The sequence below is a fragment of the Apus apus genome, chromosome 8, assembly GCF_020740795.1.
Source record: "Apus apus isolate bApuApu2 chromosome 8, bApuApu2.pri.cur, whole genome shotgun sequence".
Classification (NCBI taxonomy): domain Eukaryota; kingdom Metazoa; phylum Chordata; class Aves; order Apodiformes; family Apodidae; genus Apus; species Apus apus.
This window is the reverse complement of record NC_067289.1, coordinates 16707732-16722864: the sequence shown is the minus strand read 5'-3', so window position 1 is coordinate 16722864 and position 15133 is coordinate 16707732. Positions and strand designations below refer to the sequence as shown.

The window sequence follows — 15133 nt, the reverse complement described above, 5'->3', positions numbered from 1 at the left end:
TTGCAGAGGCTGGATTTCCATGGGAAGAGGTGGCAGAACCGGCAGCTGAGGCCAGATACGCTTGTCTCAGGAACTGGGAATGTCGGCATGGGATTCTTGCTGGAAATTCCCTAGCACCGAGCAGTTGTGGGGAGATAGTTCTAGCATCCAGCCTGCCTGGGTTTTCTATCAGGGTGGCTTTTGGCAGCGTGACCTACGGCCCTGGGACAGCCACGGCCTGTCCGCAGGGGGCTGCCCCAGCTCCCGGGGGCAGCGCTGGGCTTCCCCCCGCGCAGCACTAGATGGTGCTGCAATACAGCAGAACTGCTCGGGCCGCGCTGCGCCCGCACCCGGGCGGGAGGACGCTTGGCTTGGGTCACCGCGTTGGCCGGGGACACCAGGAGAGCCACCGCGAGCCGGGCAGCCCCATGACAGGCTGTTGTGGCATCCTCTCTGCCCCAAGAGAGGAGCAGCGCTTGCGCCGGGCTGGACGTGCGGAGCCCTCTGCCAGCCCGGAGCCCTCAGTTAGGACTGGGGCTGCTTCTGCCACCGGGTGCGATGTCCCAGCAGCTCCCACAGCCACCCACACCTCCGTGCCTCACACTTGCCTTCATCCCTCTTTAAGCCCTGCCCCAGCCGAGCTGGGGGATGCAGAAGCAGCCTCGAGAGCCTAAGGCCGTGGCTAACAGCCTGGTGGGACTCTCAACAGCCAAACGCAGCCCCAGCCCTCACCGGGGACCAGCCCACCCTGCAGGGTGCCCCATCACCACCCCATGGTGCAGCACAGGGACAGAAAGCAGCAACTCCAGTGCCTGCTTGGGAGCAGGTGCCCCCTGTGCTTGCCCCTTCCCATGGCCCCACAGCCCTGCTCCTGCCTGCTGCTCACCCCCCAGGAGATGTGGCCTGGAGCTGCAGCCTCGCTCCCACAGTTCATCTCAGGGACAGGCCTTTTTGCTGGAAAGTGTCCCCAGGGAGGCAGCACATCCTGGCCTTGTAGGGGATGAGCAGGGCTAAGAGGGATTTGCCCTGGGGATAGGGAGCCAGCCCCCCACACTGTGCAGGGTTTGGCTTGCCAGGACTCTGCAGATGGGTGCACCCCACAGCAGATGGGAGCTGCTCTGAGCCCTTGTGCTGCCTTTGGGGCCTTGCGTGGTGATGGAGACAACCCCAAGCAGGCTCCACAGGCTTCTTGCCACTCCAGCCAGGCAATTTGGAGCCATGTCCCCTCCCTGCCAGTGGATCTGGGGGCTGGCAGTGCTCACACTGCCTGGCAAGGGGGGGGTGACTCACACTGGCTAGGGTTGTCCTGCTCATCATTGCCCATGGGTCATGCACCAGCCAAGCATCCTGGTCTCCAGCTTTAGGCACAAGATGCACCACCCCTTGCACCCCCTGCCCCAAGTCATGAAAGAGGGGTGCTGGTTTCCAGCTCCCCAAAAGACCAGGACTGGGAAGCTGGCTCTGCCTGCAGCAAAGGAGAGGGGGGCAGAGGGGTGCCCCAAGCCAGGAGGAAGACACACATCCCTGCCTGGCATCCAGCTGGCACACAGGGAGAGACAGAGCCCCTTGCCCAGCTGCCCTACTGCATTCTTTGGAAAGGGACACAAGAGCCTCTCCAGGTCCCCATCTGCTCTGCAGTATGGTGCTTGCTGCTTCCTCCCAGGGCTTTTCCTGGATCACACATAGTGTGGCACTACAGTGGGGCCCTCCAAGCCCCACCACCCCCAGCCATCCCCCACCCCTCCCTCTGGGGTTCACCAAGGGGGACAGGCCATGGGGCACGTGGCAGCCAGGTATGAGACAGATCTCCCACATCTGCTCTGCAACATTGGGCTTTCCTACCTGCATCAGACAGCTCTTGGGACAAGCACACAAACATCCCTTCACCACCTAGGAGGCACATCTTTGCTATGTGGGATGGGCCAAGACCAGCCACAGGCCTCAGGCTTCCCCAGCTCACTCCTGAGGGGTCTGCTCCCCTGGGACACCTTGCACCTCAAGCCAGATGGGAATAGCTCTGCCAGAGGAGCAGCTCTGCATGTCTTATTTTCTACAGCAACAGCTTTCTGTGTCTGTGATCTTTAGGAGTTGTGCCTGGAAGGCAGTTTCACTCATCAGACCCATAAGTAGATGCCAATTAATTGCTCAGACACAAACTGCACCAGTAGCCCCAGCCTATGTCTAGTTTGGACTCCAAGTCCTGCGTTGACCACAAGTAGGTTCACCACCAAGCCCTCAAGGTGCTCCAAATTCCATGAAGGTCAAGACTCAAGAAGTTTTAGATGAGGCTGACTGAAAGGTACAGCTGGTACAAGAGGGGCTTGAGCTGATGAAGCAGGTCCTAACCTACCACAGGCAGGTCAGGACTGGAGATACGTCTGCTGGTCCATACCCAGTCAGTTGCCCACTGGGCACAGGCTCAGCTGCACTCACTGGCTGTGCCCTTTGGAAGCTCTTCCACTGCGGTGCATTTCAGGCCAGGCACATGGAATTTGCTCTCAATTCACCCAGTTGTTCAGCCGTAATCCAGGACACCATCGTGCCAGCTGAGGCCCAGCCACAGCAGAGTCCTCAGGAAGGGCTGCCCTTGGTCCAAGTGGCCACCTGTGCACACTGGCATAGCCTAAGTCCTTCTAGGCTTGTCCAAGCCACCCCACAGCTCTCCCAACAGATACATTTGGGAGCTACCTGGGCTGTCTTTGGTGCCCAGCAGCCAGCTAGTGCATCCCAGAACAGCTTCAGATGTTCAGCCTCCATGGTCTCAAAGACCAGAATGATCAGCAGTCCAACCAGGGATCAGTTGCCCATGACACACAGGCCACGTCTGCAGGCAAGGGGCAGCACAAGCAGTGCTAGCAAGTTGTAGCTGAATGAGCAGCTTTTGAAGCTCTGGGTGGGGGGCCTAACACCCCAACACCTGATGGCCACATGCTCTTCACCTTCAGGCCTGTGGCATCAGCCCCCCCCGGAGCCTGGTCACCAGGTGGTGGTGGAGATAGTCTTCAGTGCACCAGTGACTGGCTGGGACTCCAGAGGTCCCAGCAGACAGCCACCGGCACAAGGCTGGCTCACCAGGGAGACCACTGCCTTCAGCTGGCATGACTCCTGCGCAGTCTCCTGCTGAGGGGAACCTGCTGCTCCCAGTCCCCAACCCAAGACATTATCCAGGTAAGCGTTTTCTAATCACCCAGAAAGCCCTGGGCAGCATCAGGCACCAAAGGAGATAAAGAGCCACCTTCAAGCCTTCCAGTCCCTCACAGACAGGCAGCCCTTTGAAATATCCTTCACTCCACCATCCCAGCACAACCCCAAACAAGCAGAGCCCTCCACTGAGGTGGCTTTATACCCCTTGTTGGGGTGTGGCTGCCCCTGATTGGCTGGGACAACTAACAGGTGGCAGCTCCAGATTGGCTGGGAGCTGTGTCCCTCGCCCCGTGATTGGGGAGCTGCTGCTGCAAAGGGCGGGACAGCAGCAGGGACAGGTGGCAGCACGTGGTTGGCTGGGGGGGAAGAAGGTGGCGGATCACGATTGGTCAGGCCTGGGTGTTGCTTGATTGTGGTTGGTGGAGACAGCAGGAGGGCGGGAGGGAGGTGGGGACAGACAGGGGGGATAGGTGGCAGTGTGGGATTGGCTGGTGGGCCAGGCTGGTGTGTGGGGATTGGCTGGGGCTAGGGGCTTGGGTAGGGGTTCCCCACTATGGCCCATGCACTGAGCTGTGACCAGTCTCAGCCCCAGAGACAGGACCAGCCTGTCCCTGCTCCACCTCACACCTGGGCAGCATCTGCCCTCTGCACCGAGGACATGGGAGTGGTGGGGACCTGCCAGACCCCCTGGGACCCAGCTGTGACTGCAGGGTGGTACCCACAGGGGGTAGAAGCAGGGTGCAGGAACACCAGGGCTGCCCTGCACAGCTGGAGGGAAGGGAGCAGGGCTTGGCCTCTCCACCACCAGCAGCCACAGGGCTCATGGCAGCCGGGCAAGGACCAGGAGCAGTGGGCTCCCCTGGCCTGCCCCCTCCTCACCTGTTTGCTCCATGCCCGACCCATCACCACCCAGCCCGGCTGGGACCTGCCTCTGGGTTTTCTCCACAACCCCATCCCAGCCCAAGAAGGACCCCACAACCCATGACCCCCCACTTTTGCGTGACTGGAGGCTGTAGGACAGGCCCTGCTCTGCAATGGGGGCAGCAAGGTGGCGACTCCCCCAAGATCCCCCCTGTGGGTATAAAGCCAGGCTCTGAGGCCCTTGTCCAGCTGTGTGCAGGGTCCCCATGTCCCAGTGACACATGGCACCTGCTCTCTCCTCAGCTGCAGAAACCTATTTGAATAATTTGCCTTGCAAATCCATGGGCAGCAGCTTGAATCTCACATCACCAGAGACGACTGAGGTGCACAAGCCACTGGCAGGGCAGCCAGGGCAGGGACATGGGCACAGCCCCACCAAGCACCACGCAACAGTAGTGACACTGGGTGACACTCAGCTGTGATGTTTTCCCATGCCTGTTTTGTCACATCCTACTGGGGACACTGGAGCACACACTAATCAAATCCATCCCTCGCCTCCAGCCTGGCCATGAGCACCCCAGCAGGTGAGAGGCAGGGCTGGATATGGCCCACCAGCCCAGGCAGCAAATCTGATCAGCTAGCACCATGATTAGTTGGATAATTAAGGACAAGAAGCCAGCTTTTGAACATACTTGCCACAGGTGTAAATAAGAGTGTAAGTGACCTGGCTGTTCCTCGTGACAAGGAGCTGTGACCCTCACAGCCAGAACACTGAGAACACAATGGCTCCTCTTTTTTCAAAAAAACAGAGTAAAAATCACCCCCCCCCCAGCATCTCAACACTAACTGCTGGGATTGCAGTGCAAAGAGAGGAAATGAGACCACTGGCAAGGCTCCAGCAGTCTGGATCTGTGGGGAAAACAGGACTTGCTGGAGCTTAGGTGAGGGTCAGGGAGGAGGTGCAGACACTAGGTGGGTTCCTGCAAAAGGTCCCCATACACCTGGCAGAGCCAGCTGAGTTTTTCTGAGCTCCAACACCCTAGAGGAGGAAGGAAAAATTAGTTTGATGGTTAAGAGCAAAGCAGCAGAAACCTAGGCAAAGTTACAGCACTTTTGGTTTGGTTGAAGCAGATAAAGCACAGCCTGCCTCATGGGGTCCCACCACCAAACCTCTGATAATTTGACACCCCAGAAATTGCTGGGTTCCCTGGTGCTTCCCTTGGGGACCAATTCTGGCTAAATTCAATCCCTGCTGACCACCACCTTTGCATGGCCTCAGCACCTGCAGCCACAGGGTCACCCACCCACAGAAGGGACCACAAGATTTTTAGCATAGGTTAAATCACCTCTATTGCACCAGCCAAATAGTCTCAAAGTCTGATGCTGGCGGGACAGCAGGATTCCCAAGCACCCCATACCTCCACACCCCAGCTCACTTCCATTTAGCCTTTTTATCTGAGGGTTTCCCAGTTTTCCTGTCCCAATCCATCCCCAGTAGCAGCCAGAGCATGCAGGACTATGCACAGGCCATGCTTGGGGCACAGCTGCAGCACTTACCCCCAAACCCAGCCCCGAGTGGCTGACAACAGCAGGGGGATGGCAGAGCCCTGCACTACAGACATCAGCTGGGACCAAAATGCCCAGGACCCCCCTCCTCAACATCCTGCACACCCCTCTACCCTCTCTCCAACTCTTTTCCTAACCCCACGTCCAAAGCAAAGAAAGAAAGGAAGGGAGAAAGAAATAAAAAACTAAAACAAATGAAAACTAAAACAAAAAGCAGCAGCTGGGAGGCAGCCTTGTTAGGACAACTCAGCAAAATAAAATTCCGGTTTATTGTTGGACAACATTGTTTCACACATACATCAAACAGGCCAAAAAAAAAGAAAAAAATAAAAATAAACAGCAACTTCATAGACAGAAAAAAAAAAGAAAACCTTTTTTTATCTTTGGCCTTGCCACCTCATACAAACCACGATCTATGGTACAGCTAAAGTACATACACAAAAAAAGTTACTGGAATGCTCAGAATAAGATTGTAAATTTTTTTTTTTTTGCATTTTTGTCTTTTTTTAATTTTTTTTTTTTACAAGGTTTTGTTTTATTCTCCTTTGAGATAATGGTTTGGGCCTGGTCACACCACAAGTAAAGTCAGAGATAGGTAACAAGAGAGATATACACTTCAAAGCCCCCCTTTTGGTCAATCCGAGATCACTTAAAAATGGCGGACCTCCTAACAATATGTACAAAAATATAAAATGTAAATAAAAAATACAAACAAATTCTCCTTTAAAGTACTTTTAAGAAAGAAAGCAGGGCCTTGAAGTTTTGGTGCTTGGGGGGGGAGGGGGTCTGTGGGGTGGGAAGGGGGGGGTTTTCTCTCCCCGCTTACAGGCGAATCGTTTTGTGTGTTGGTTGAGTGGCAGCGCCGCGCCGGGGGGCGGGGACGGGTTCACTCTACTTGGTGAGGATGACCACGGCAGAGGGGGGAGGAAGGAGACGTGTGTGTGTGGGGAAGGGGCTGCAACAGGAAGGAAGGAAGGAAGAGGGGGGGTGGGGGGTCCCAAGGGTGAAGAGGACGCGCTGGCCTTTTTTTGTTGGTTTGTTTTCCTCCTTATTTAAAAAAAAAATAATAATAATAATTTGCTGCCTAGTCATCTTCATCGGTTTTCTGCTTCTTGGGATCGACGTCGTCATCCTGGGGGGGGGGGAAAGCAAAGCAGTCAGGAGAGGGGATGAGGAGTGAGGCTGCCAGGGGGGGCTGGTGGAGACACACCAAGGCAAGTAGGAGGCAGGAGAGCTTTTCAGGTTTCTCTCCTGCCTCAGGGATGAGGACAGAGAAACTCAAAAGTGTTTCTCCCCACTGCAAATTCCTCTCTCACAGCCAGCTTGAGGAGCCCCAAGCACCCTTGCCTCAGCACTCCAGGCTCCCCAACCCAGGACCAGCAGCTTCATGCAGCTGGAGCAGATACCCCACTAACCAGGCCAGTGTATAAACAGAACTGTGCCAGGTCCCTGGAGAGGCCTGGGGTGTGCATTCCAGCCCCAAAGCCCAGTACGGCCCCTCTGGCCCCACTGACACTCCCCCCCTAAACCCTCTGGGGAGACACAGGTGGCTCTTAGGGTCTGGTTGCTCCTCCTACCTCATCGTCCTCAGCTGCTCGTTTGCCTGTGGCTCCCTCAGCTTCGTCATCTTCATCACCATCCTCTTCCTCACCTGCATGAAGAATGAGAGGAACATGAATTGAGATCCTCTTGAAGCTCTACAACACCATGTACCTCCCCTCAGAGTTTATTTCTGGCTCAGCCCCACACTGCTATGTCCACAGGTGGCACAGCCCCAGCTCAGGACAGTACTGCCTGAAGACACAGGGGCTTTTGGGGTATCCCCCAACTGACCTGACCCACCCAAAGGGGAAATAAGAATTGGCAGCATAGAGCCTGGCTCAGTGTCTGTAGCACAGAAACAGGACAGTGAAACCAGTGCCTACTGCAAGTGCCGAAATCACATCAAAAAGGGGGGGAAAAACAGAAAAGGAAATAACTCTTTCTAGTGGCTGCTCTGCCTAACCACTCCAGATTATTTCTGCTTCCCTTCGCAGCTATTAGTGCATCTTTAATGAGTTAAGAGAGCCAGAACGCATTAGTTCTGAGTCAGAACACTTTCTAATTATCAGAACGGCAAACAAATGCTACCAACTTATCTTACAGCCAGAGGATGAACAGAGAGCTCTGCGCTTTGACCCACTTTGAGCTCAAATAGGCCAGTGGATCAGAACGACCAAGTCCAATGCCTTCAGCTGGTTTTGCGGGGGTCAGGGCAAGACCAGAGGTCCCAGAAGAACAATTGCTCAGCTGCCAAGATGAGTCTCTTGTGTAACTGGAGACCCTGCTAAAACTTAGGGCCTTAAGGCCAGTAAGCTGGCTTTAAATCACTGCCACGAGCCATACATATAGACAGCTGGGGGGGATTAAGGTCAGCCCATCCTCCCTTTCCCTCTCCTCTGCCCAGCATGTGCCCAGCCATGGCACGGCCCACAGTGGGAAGGGCCAAGATTAGCTCCTGGTGATGGATCAACACCCCGGCAGCCATCACATGCACCAGGCCGGCCGGCAGGTCAGGTGACATTGCCAAGCTGATTTGGAGCATTTTTAGTTCTTTGAGCTGCTTTAAGCAAAGCAAATAATAAGATGGGATGGGAAGAAGGGTGAGAAAAATACACTCTCAAGCTCCCCTCTGCTGTCAAACTCTAGGAAGGAGTTTCACTGCAAGTGTTGGGCAAAAACAGCTGATGTAAGCTACACTTGCTGCCTTTAAATTTCCCTCCTGCAGAGTTCAGCTGCTCAGGTGCAGTTCTGGCAGGGATCACCCCAGGGCAGCAGGCAAGGGCAGCAGGCACAGACAGACTGAGCTGTGTGGGATCCCAGTGAGGTGCTGACACCTCCAAGCTCTCTGCCAAATCATGCCTGAGCTGGGTGAGCGGGGCTGGCACTGCAGGACCAGTGCTCCCTGGGCTTGTCACAGCAGTATCCAGGCAACACTTCCACTCCACACACATCTGCAGCACATGCATCCCTGCCTGCCCCAGGGGAGGAGCAGGGAGATGCAAGTATTTCCCTCTCTTCCAGCCCAAAGCAGGGCTGGAGGTAGTTGGACTCAGGACAGCACATGGCAGCACTGTGCTCTGGCCCCCAAGATCAAAATTCCAAGTAAGAAAAGGGCCATGATACCTAGCTTTTCCTAGAGAGCCAGTTCCTACATCAAGGGGCACAGAAGGTTGCTGAGCACTACCCCAGGAGACAGTTTTCCCTGCTTATACTCTTCAATAGGCACTGGCCTAACAGCCATTAAATTTCCAGCCCTGTCCCCATCTCCCAAAACTAACCAACAGGTTAGTAGGTCAGTACGTAAACTGAAAATTCACAGGGGATTAACCTAGTAACAGCTAGAGGGCCCCAAGTTCATTTCAGCATAACAAAAATGGTTTTCTCCCAGCCTTAACGAGTGATAAAAATAAACAATGTTATGCATCCAAGCAGATATTAGGGGAAAAAAAAATAATAGGGAGGGTGAGAAGTGATCTGACAAGTCACTGCTGGATTTCTGGTCGCTGCTGCCAAAACCCACTCCCAGGCTGCGTCAGGTCAGGAGCAGGGGAGGGCAGGGAGACATAGGATACTGCAGACAGGGAAGGTTCCAAGCAAGCCTGTCTGCTCCTGCTAAGTGGGGAAGAGCTGCAGGTTCCTCTGCCCACTTCCACATGGCATCCAGCCCAGGAAAGGGTTGTCAGGGGGGACCACATAAGCCTCTGAGCATGCTGCTCCACAAAAAAGGGTGGTAACCAAACCCTTGTGCCAAGGCTTGGCCATCCTGGGCTGTCCCCATCCCACCAGGCAGCACTCATGGCTGCTGTTGCAGTCACCAAAGTCAAGGGCAGGTTCTACGACTCGCAGAAGGGCTAATGCGCTTATTCAGCGCTGCAGCGCGGGGCTGTCTGGCCAAGGAGGGAGGAAGGAATCTGCCTCCAACCTGCTGGAAGGGATTCAAGGCTGACTTCACTCCCAGTGCTGGTGGCCCAAGCGAGGAAGGAAGGACTGAGCCTGGCTGGCAAGAGCCACCCAGCTGCAGCCACGAGGGGGAGATGCTGCTCTTGGCTCTCCTCTGCTTCCCTGGAGTCTGCCGTCCAGGGAGGACACAACCATGGGATGGGAGCAGGGGGAACAAAGAAAGTTACCATCACCCTCTTCCTCCTCGTCCTCTTCCTCACCACCTTCCTCTTCCTCTTCGTCTACTTCGTTGTCAGCCTCCTGCTCTCCGTTTTCCTCGTTCTCCTTGGCAAGACAAAACATCACTTAAAAAATGCACTGGGGAAGGGAGAAGGGGGAAGAGATGTTCAGAAGTGCACACCCCCCCACACACCTTTCCTGCCTAAAGCAAAGCACCAGCCCACCAGAGTCCCAGGCACATGTCCCACTTCCTGCCTGCCTCCACACAAGCCAGCAACCCAGGCACCAAGGATCACATCTACAGTAACTTGGGGCTGCAGCTTAAGAGGCCAAGACAAAGACTGCAAAGGCTCTTGTGACACATTGAGAAGCACCACAGTGAATTTCCTTCAGTGCCTTAAAAATAGGAAGCCTACCAGTTTACTTGAACACAATGCATTTCCCCCACTCGATTGTTAGACTGTAGATGTAGGCTTCGGGGTTTTTTCTTTTCGTTTTCCAGTGCCTAGGAAGGAGGTGGCACTGGACACAAACTTATACACCTTTTGGGGAGGAGATGCAACTCCAGCCCTTCCTCTCTACAGACTCATTAATTGCCCACTGCCTTGGGAGCAACTGTTGTACCTAAGGCCCCAAAGGCTGGAGGACTCTGCACAGCACAGTGCTGCCATTTGGAGAGGTCCCCTCTCAGGCAGGGCTAGGGACAAGCTCACAGCAAAAGCAAGAAGGGAGGAGACATTGGCATCAGGGCTGCCTGTCCCTGCAGATTGTAGCCATACTCACAGCGTTGCCGTTGGCCGGTGCATCTCTGCCATTTTCTGTTTCTTCAACAACTTCCTTCTTCTCTTTTAGATCCTGGAAGGAGCAGAAAAGCAGAGAAGTCACCCCGATTCCAGATGCCAGGGTCAGAAAAGCTGCAGATCAGGTGTGAAAAAAAACCACAGCGTGAGAGAGAGCAGGAGCTGCCTCACACCAATTTGCTCTGCAATTTGGTCGCCACATTCTGGCTCCTCCTTGGGTTCCTTGGGAACGCAAAAGCGTGGGGGTAAATCTCAATCCAAGTCAGCCATGCTAGAGAGCAGCTATCTAAAAAAGAGACTGCTCTGTTTCACCTCTGAGCTCCCAAACACACAGAGCTGGACGCCTGCATATGCTCAGCAGCAGCAGAGCTGGCTGATTGCCCATCTTAGCACAGTCCACGCAGGCTCCTGCAATGCCACAGAGCAGGCAGCCCCGTCCAGCCGACAGGGGCTCCACCTCCCCAGGGCCGCGGGCGCACGGGCTGCTCGGCACCTTCGCAGCAGGAGCAGCTCCCAGGGGCTCACCAGCAGACGCTGTGGTCTCTGCCCTGCCTGGGGAAAATCACACAGTAACAGTGCACGCCTGGCCTTTCTCACAGCAGCAGAGAGGAGGCTTCAGAATCCAGCTCGCAGCTTTCAGTGTAACAGGATGGGGTGGGGGAAGAGGTCTGTTTTTACACTGCTCCAAGAGCTGTGCCTGGCTAGTTTGGTTCAAATCTCCACCATGAGCAGAATGAAGAGGAGAGCAGGAGCTTGTGTGTTTTTGCTATTGATCACTGTCAAAATGTCATGCCAACTCGCTCGACAAACAGGCTGAGGATCCAACTTTATGTTCCCTCATAAAGAACACTTGGATTTAACACTGGCATCTCTGCTCGCATCCTCCTCCCCTTCTGTTCCTCCATCAGCTGGAGCGAGATCCTTCAGCACAAGAAGTGTTACCTCAGCCAAGGAAAGCAAAGAGGCCCTTCCCCAGGGCCAGCAGCCGCACAGCCGGCTTCAGCAGCAACCACGAGGTGTTTCAAAGTTGCTGGCAGCTCCCGGCTTCGCTGCAGCAGAGAGCGGCTCTGCTCCCTCCCCGCCTGCCCTCTGCGGCCGCCTGGCAGCCCGCGGGCACTTTCACTCCCACTGAGCCACTGTCACTTCCTCGTGGGAACACTGGTGGGTATGAGCTCAACCCTGACCCTGCAAGTGGGACCGCTGCTGTTGCGGGAGGGCTTCTGCCACCCTGCAGGCTGCTTGGTGAAACAGCACAGGAATCTTGGACCACGGGGTTATTTAAACCACTCAGACACTGCTACCAGACGCACCAGGGCTTCCCAGTGCACCAAGGAAAGACTTTCTGGAAGTGTGAACTCTGGGGCAACTACACCTGTTGATCAAACTTCACCAAATCAAAGCACAGAACTCCAGGAATCTGGGACAAAACAAAACATGCACTCCTTCCTCCTTTCACTGCTCCCATATGAATCCCAGGCCATCTCCTGCTCCTCTGTTCCCTAGAGGCTGATCACAGTCCTTTAGTCTCTGCTCACCACCACACTGCTGTGTTCTGCAGCCACTGCCTCCCATCAGGCACATGGGCATGAGGGCAAGAAAGCATTTCCTAAGTTAAACATGGAGCAACTCAAGCAGTCAGAGTTTCCACATCTCACTGTGCCTGACGGTTCTTCCTGAAAGAGCTGCTCACACACACAACACATAAGCAACACTCTCAGCTGAAGGAATCACTTATTATTGTTAGGGATTTTACGGCTGGACAAGTCTCCTGCCCTTTCCCGCACCACTGGAGACACTCAGTGACTCTTGGGCCACGAGGACACCAGGTCACGCAGCCTGTGCCTGAGCAGAGCTGCACCAGCACCAGGCCATCTCCCTTTCCCCAGCCCCTCCAACACAAACAGAGGCGCACAGCGGCCTCCAAGCGAGGAGCGCGCGCCAGCGCCGCTGCAGCTCCAGAGCTCTGACGGAGCCTCTAATTATAGGTGTGGCGAGGCTGTTTGTCCATAAAATAGCGATGGCGTTTAGTCACACCCCGCCTGCCCGGGAAGCTCTACCTTGGCTCTCCCACTCACGGGGTGCGCGGCCCGTGCAGCCGCAGCTCCCGGCGCAGACAGCCCGCAGCAGAGGGCAGGACCCCGGTGAACGGGCCCGGGCGCTCGCCGCCCGCCGGCAGGGGGCCCCCCGCGCGCCACGCGCCCGCCCGCCGTTCAAACCGCGCGCCACTCTCCGCGCCCCGTCATTGGCCGCCGGCCAGCGCGCCCGCCCGGCCCCGCGGGCTGCCGGGAGATGGAGTCCCCAGCCGGGAGGGCGGGAGCGCGGCGCGGAACGACGGACTCCGGTTCCCAGGGGGCGGCGCGGGCAGGGCCGCACGTGGTGGGCGCCCCGCGGCACGGCGGCGGCCGGGGGCGGTGCTCGGCGCGGAGCCACCGCCCGGGCGGGGCGGGATCCAGCCCCCACCCCCCTCCTCCTCCTCCCCGGACGAGGGCGAACGGCCCCGGTGCCTCCGCGCTTCCCCGCCACCGAGTCCGGGGCGGGTGGTTGAGCGGGGGGGGGGAAAATCACCTTGCCACCGTGCACGCCTCCGCCCGCCCCGCAGCACGGACCCTCGTTCCTCCCCGCCCCCGGGAGGCCAAGCCGGGGAAGAGGACCCCTTCCCCCACGCGGTAAAGGGCAAGGGAAGGTTAACGGCAAACTTCCCCGGGGAGGGATGGGGATCGACCCGCCTCGCCGCTTCCCGGATCCGGGAGGCGGCGGGGGCCGTGCCGTGGCCCTGGAGCGGAGGCAGGGCAGGCGGGGGCCCGGCTGCGGGAGCGGGAAACAGAAGTGAAATCGTAATCTGCCAAAAACGGCATTTTGTTGGTTGTTTTTTGTAAACCCTCCTCCCCGTCGTTTTTTTTTGTTTTGTTTTGGTGTTTTTTTTTTTCATTCCAGCCTCGCTTTCCCCGGAGCGGCGCGACCGGGTGCCGGTCGGGGCACACACTGAGAAAGAAGGTCCCCGGTCACGGCCGCCCCATCCCCCGCACGGGTCGGGTCCTCCCGCAACTTTCCCGGCAGCGGCGGGGGGACCCGACCGCAGCTCGACGGGACGCATCGCCACCCACGGCCCGGCGGGGCGCGCAGCCCGCCCGGGTGCCCGGCGCCCCCGGGGACGCTCAGCCGCGACTCGCAGACAAAGGCGGGCGCCGGGAGCCGCAGCGGGGATTCCCGGGAGAGCCAGTCCCCGTCGCTACCGGCGCTCCTCAACCGCCTTCCATCACCTCCCGGCACCGACTCGCAAAGTTACCCCGCTGCAGGGAGCTCGGTCCGGAGCCCCCCGCGCACAGGGGCAGCACCGCCGTGGGGCCCGCTCCCGCCGGGGCAACTCCGAAAATAGTAACTGCCCTTCCCCCGCCCCCCCCCCTCCGGGGGCAGCTCCGGCGCAGCCCTCAAACCCACCCCCCGCGCCTCCGGGGGCGACTCCAAAATAGCAACCCCCCCATCCGGGGCAGGTCCGACACAGCAGTTACCCCCCCCAGCCCTCCGGCGGGGGCAGCTCCGATATAGCACCTACCCCCCCGTTTCTCCGGGGTAACACAAACACACCGATTGCGCCCCCCCCCCCCCCATCAACAGGGTGCAACTCCGAAATACCAGCCAGCCACCCCATGCTTTTCGGGAGCAACTCCACAACTCACTGCCCGCGCCGCCCCCTCCCCACCCCCCCGCCCCGTATATACTCCGAAGCGCTACCCCCCGCACCCCCCCCCGCGGGGATAGCGCCGAGCGGGACCCAAGTTTGACGGGGCTGTCAAGCTCCCGCAGCAGATTGAATGAGGCGAGCGCTGCCCGCCGCCGCCAGACCCCGCCGCAGACGGGTGCCGAGCCGCAACCGTGCGCCCACCCCCCCCGCACTCCCCGAGCCCCTCCGCGGCGGGACGGCCTCGGGACCGCCGCCGTCCCCAGGAAGACGGGAGAGAGAAGGGCCGGGGAGTCCGGCGGGGCTCACAGCACCGGCGAGGGCGGCGAGCACGTTTCCCGCACGGTCTAGACAAAGAAACGGGTGCAGGCTGCTCCGTACGGCGAGCACGGCGGCGGCGGCCCCGCACCGAACCCCTCCGCGAACTTCAACAGGGGTAGGGGATGAACGGGCGGGAACGCGGAGGGGTGGAAAAAAAAAATTTAAGGGGAAAAAAGACTGAAAAACCAGCAAAAAAAAAAAAAAAATCTCATGGAAAAAAAAAATTACAGCGTGGAAAAAAGAAACCCCAAAAAGAAGCGGCGAGAGGGGCGGGAGGCGCGGGGCGGCGGCTCACCTTGGCGGAGATCTCGGCGCTGGTGTCCACGGCCGTGTCGGACATGGCGGGGGCGTGCGGGGCTGTGGCGGGGCTGTGGCGGCGCGGGCGGCGGCGCGGGCAGAACAATGCCAAGATGGCTTTGCGCGAGCCAGTGGGGACTCACGCGGCGCCACCGGCCCTCTTATAGAGCCGGGGGCGGCGCGCGCGCTGCCCCGCGCCGCGCCCATTGGCCGCCCGCGCCGCCGCCGCCGCCGCCCATTGGCTGCGGCGCAAACAATGGGCACGGCCGCTTAAAGTGGCAGGAGCGGGCGCCGCCGACACTGCGGCGATGAGTTCGGGCCCGGT

At 58.0% G+C, this 15133-nt stretch overlaps 1 protein-coding gene across 1 annotated transcript; it reads right to left on the bottom strand.

The window, feature by feature from the left end:
- Positions 1-5783: 5783 nt before the first annotated feature.
- PTMA (prothymosin alpha) lies at positions 5784-14939 on the bottom strand. The gene is made up of 5 exons (XM_051626860.1): positions 14807-14939; positions 10495-10566; positions 9720-9813; positions 7128-7201; positions 5784-6682 (listed from the first exon to the last, which is right to left on the bottom strand). Exons 1-5 carry the CDS (start codon positions 14849-14851, stop codon positions 6635-6637), a joined length of 333 nt encoding a protein of 110 aa, XP_051482820.1. The 5' UTR covers positions 14852-14939; the 3' UTR covers positions 5784-6634.
- Positions 14940-15133: the final 194 nt, after the last annotated feature.

Bases quoted from the DNA above. Each gene is read 5' to 3' on its own strand.
- PTMA (XM_051626860.1), bottom strand. From the start codon at position 14,851: ATGTCCGACACGGCCGTGGACACCAGCGCCGAGATCTCCGCCAAG. The intron at 10,567-14,806 runs GTGAGCCGCCGC...TGCTCCTTCCAG, and splicing joins GCGCCGAGATCTCCGCCAAG to GATCTAAAAGAGAAGAAGGA. The intron at 6,683-7,127 runs GTAGGAGGAGCA...CCCCCCCCCCAG, and splicing joins GAGCAGCTGAGGACGATGAG to GATGACGACGTCGATCCCAA.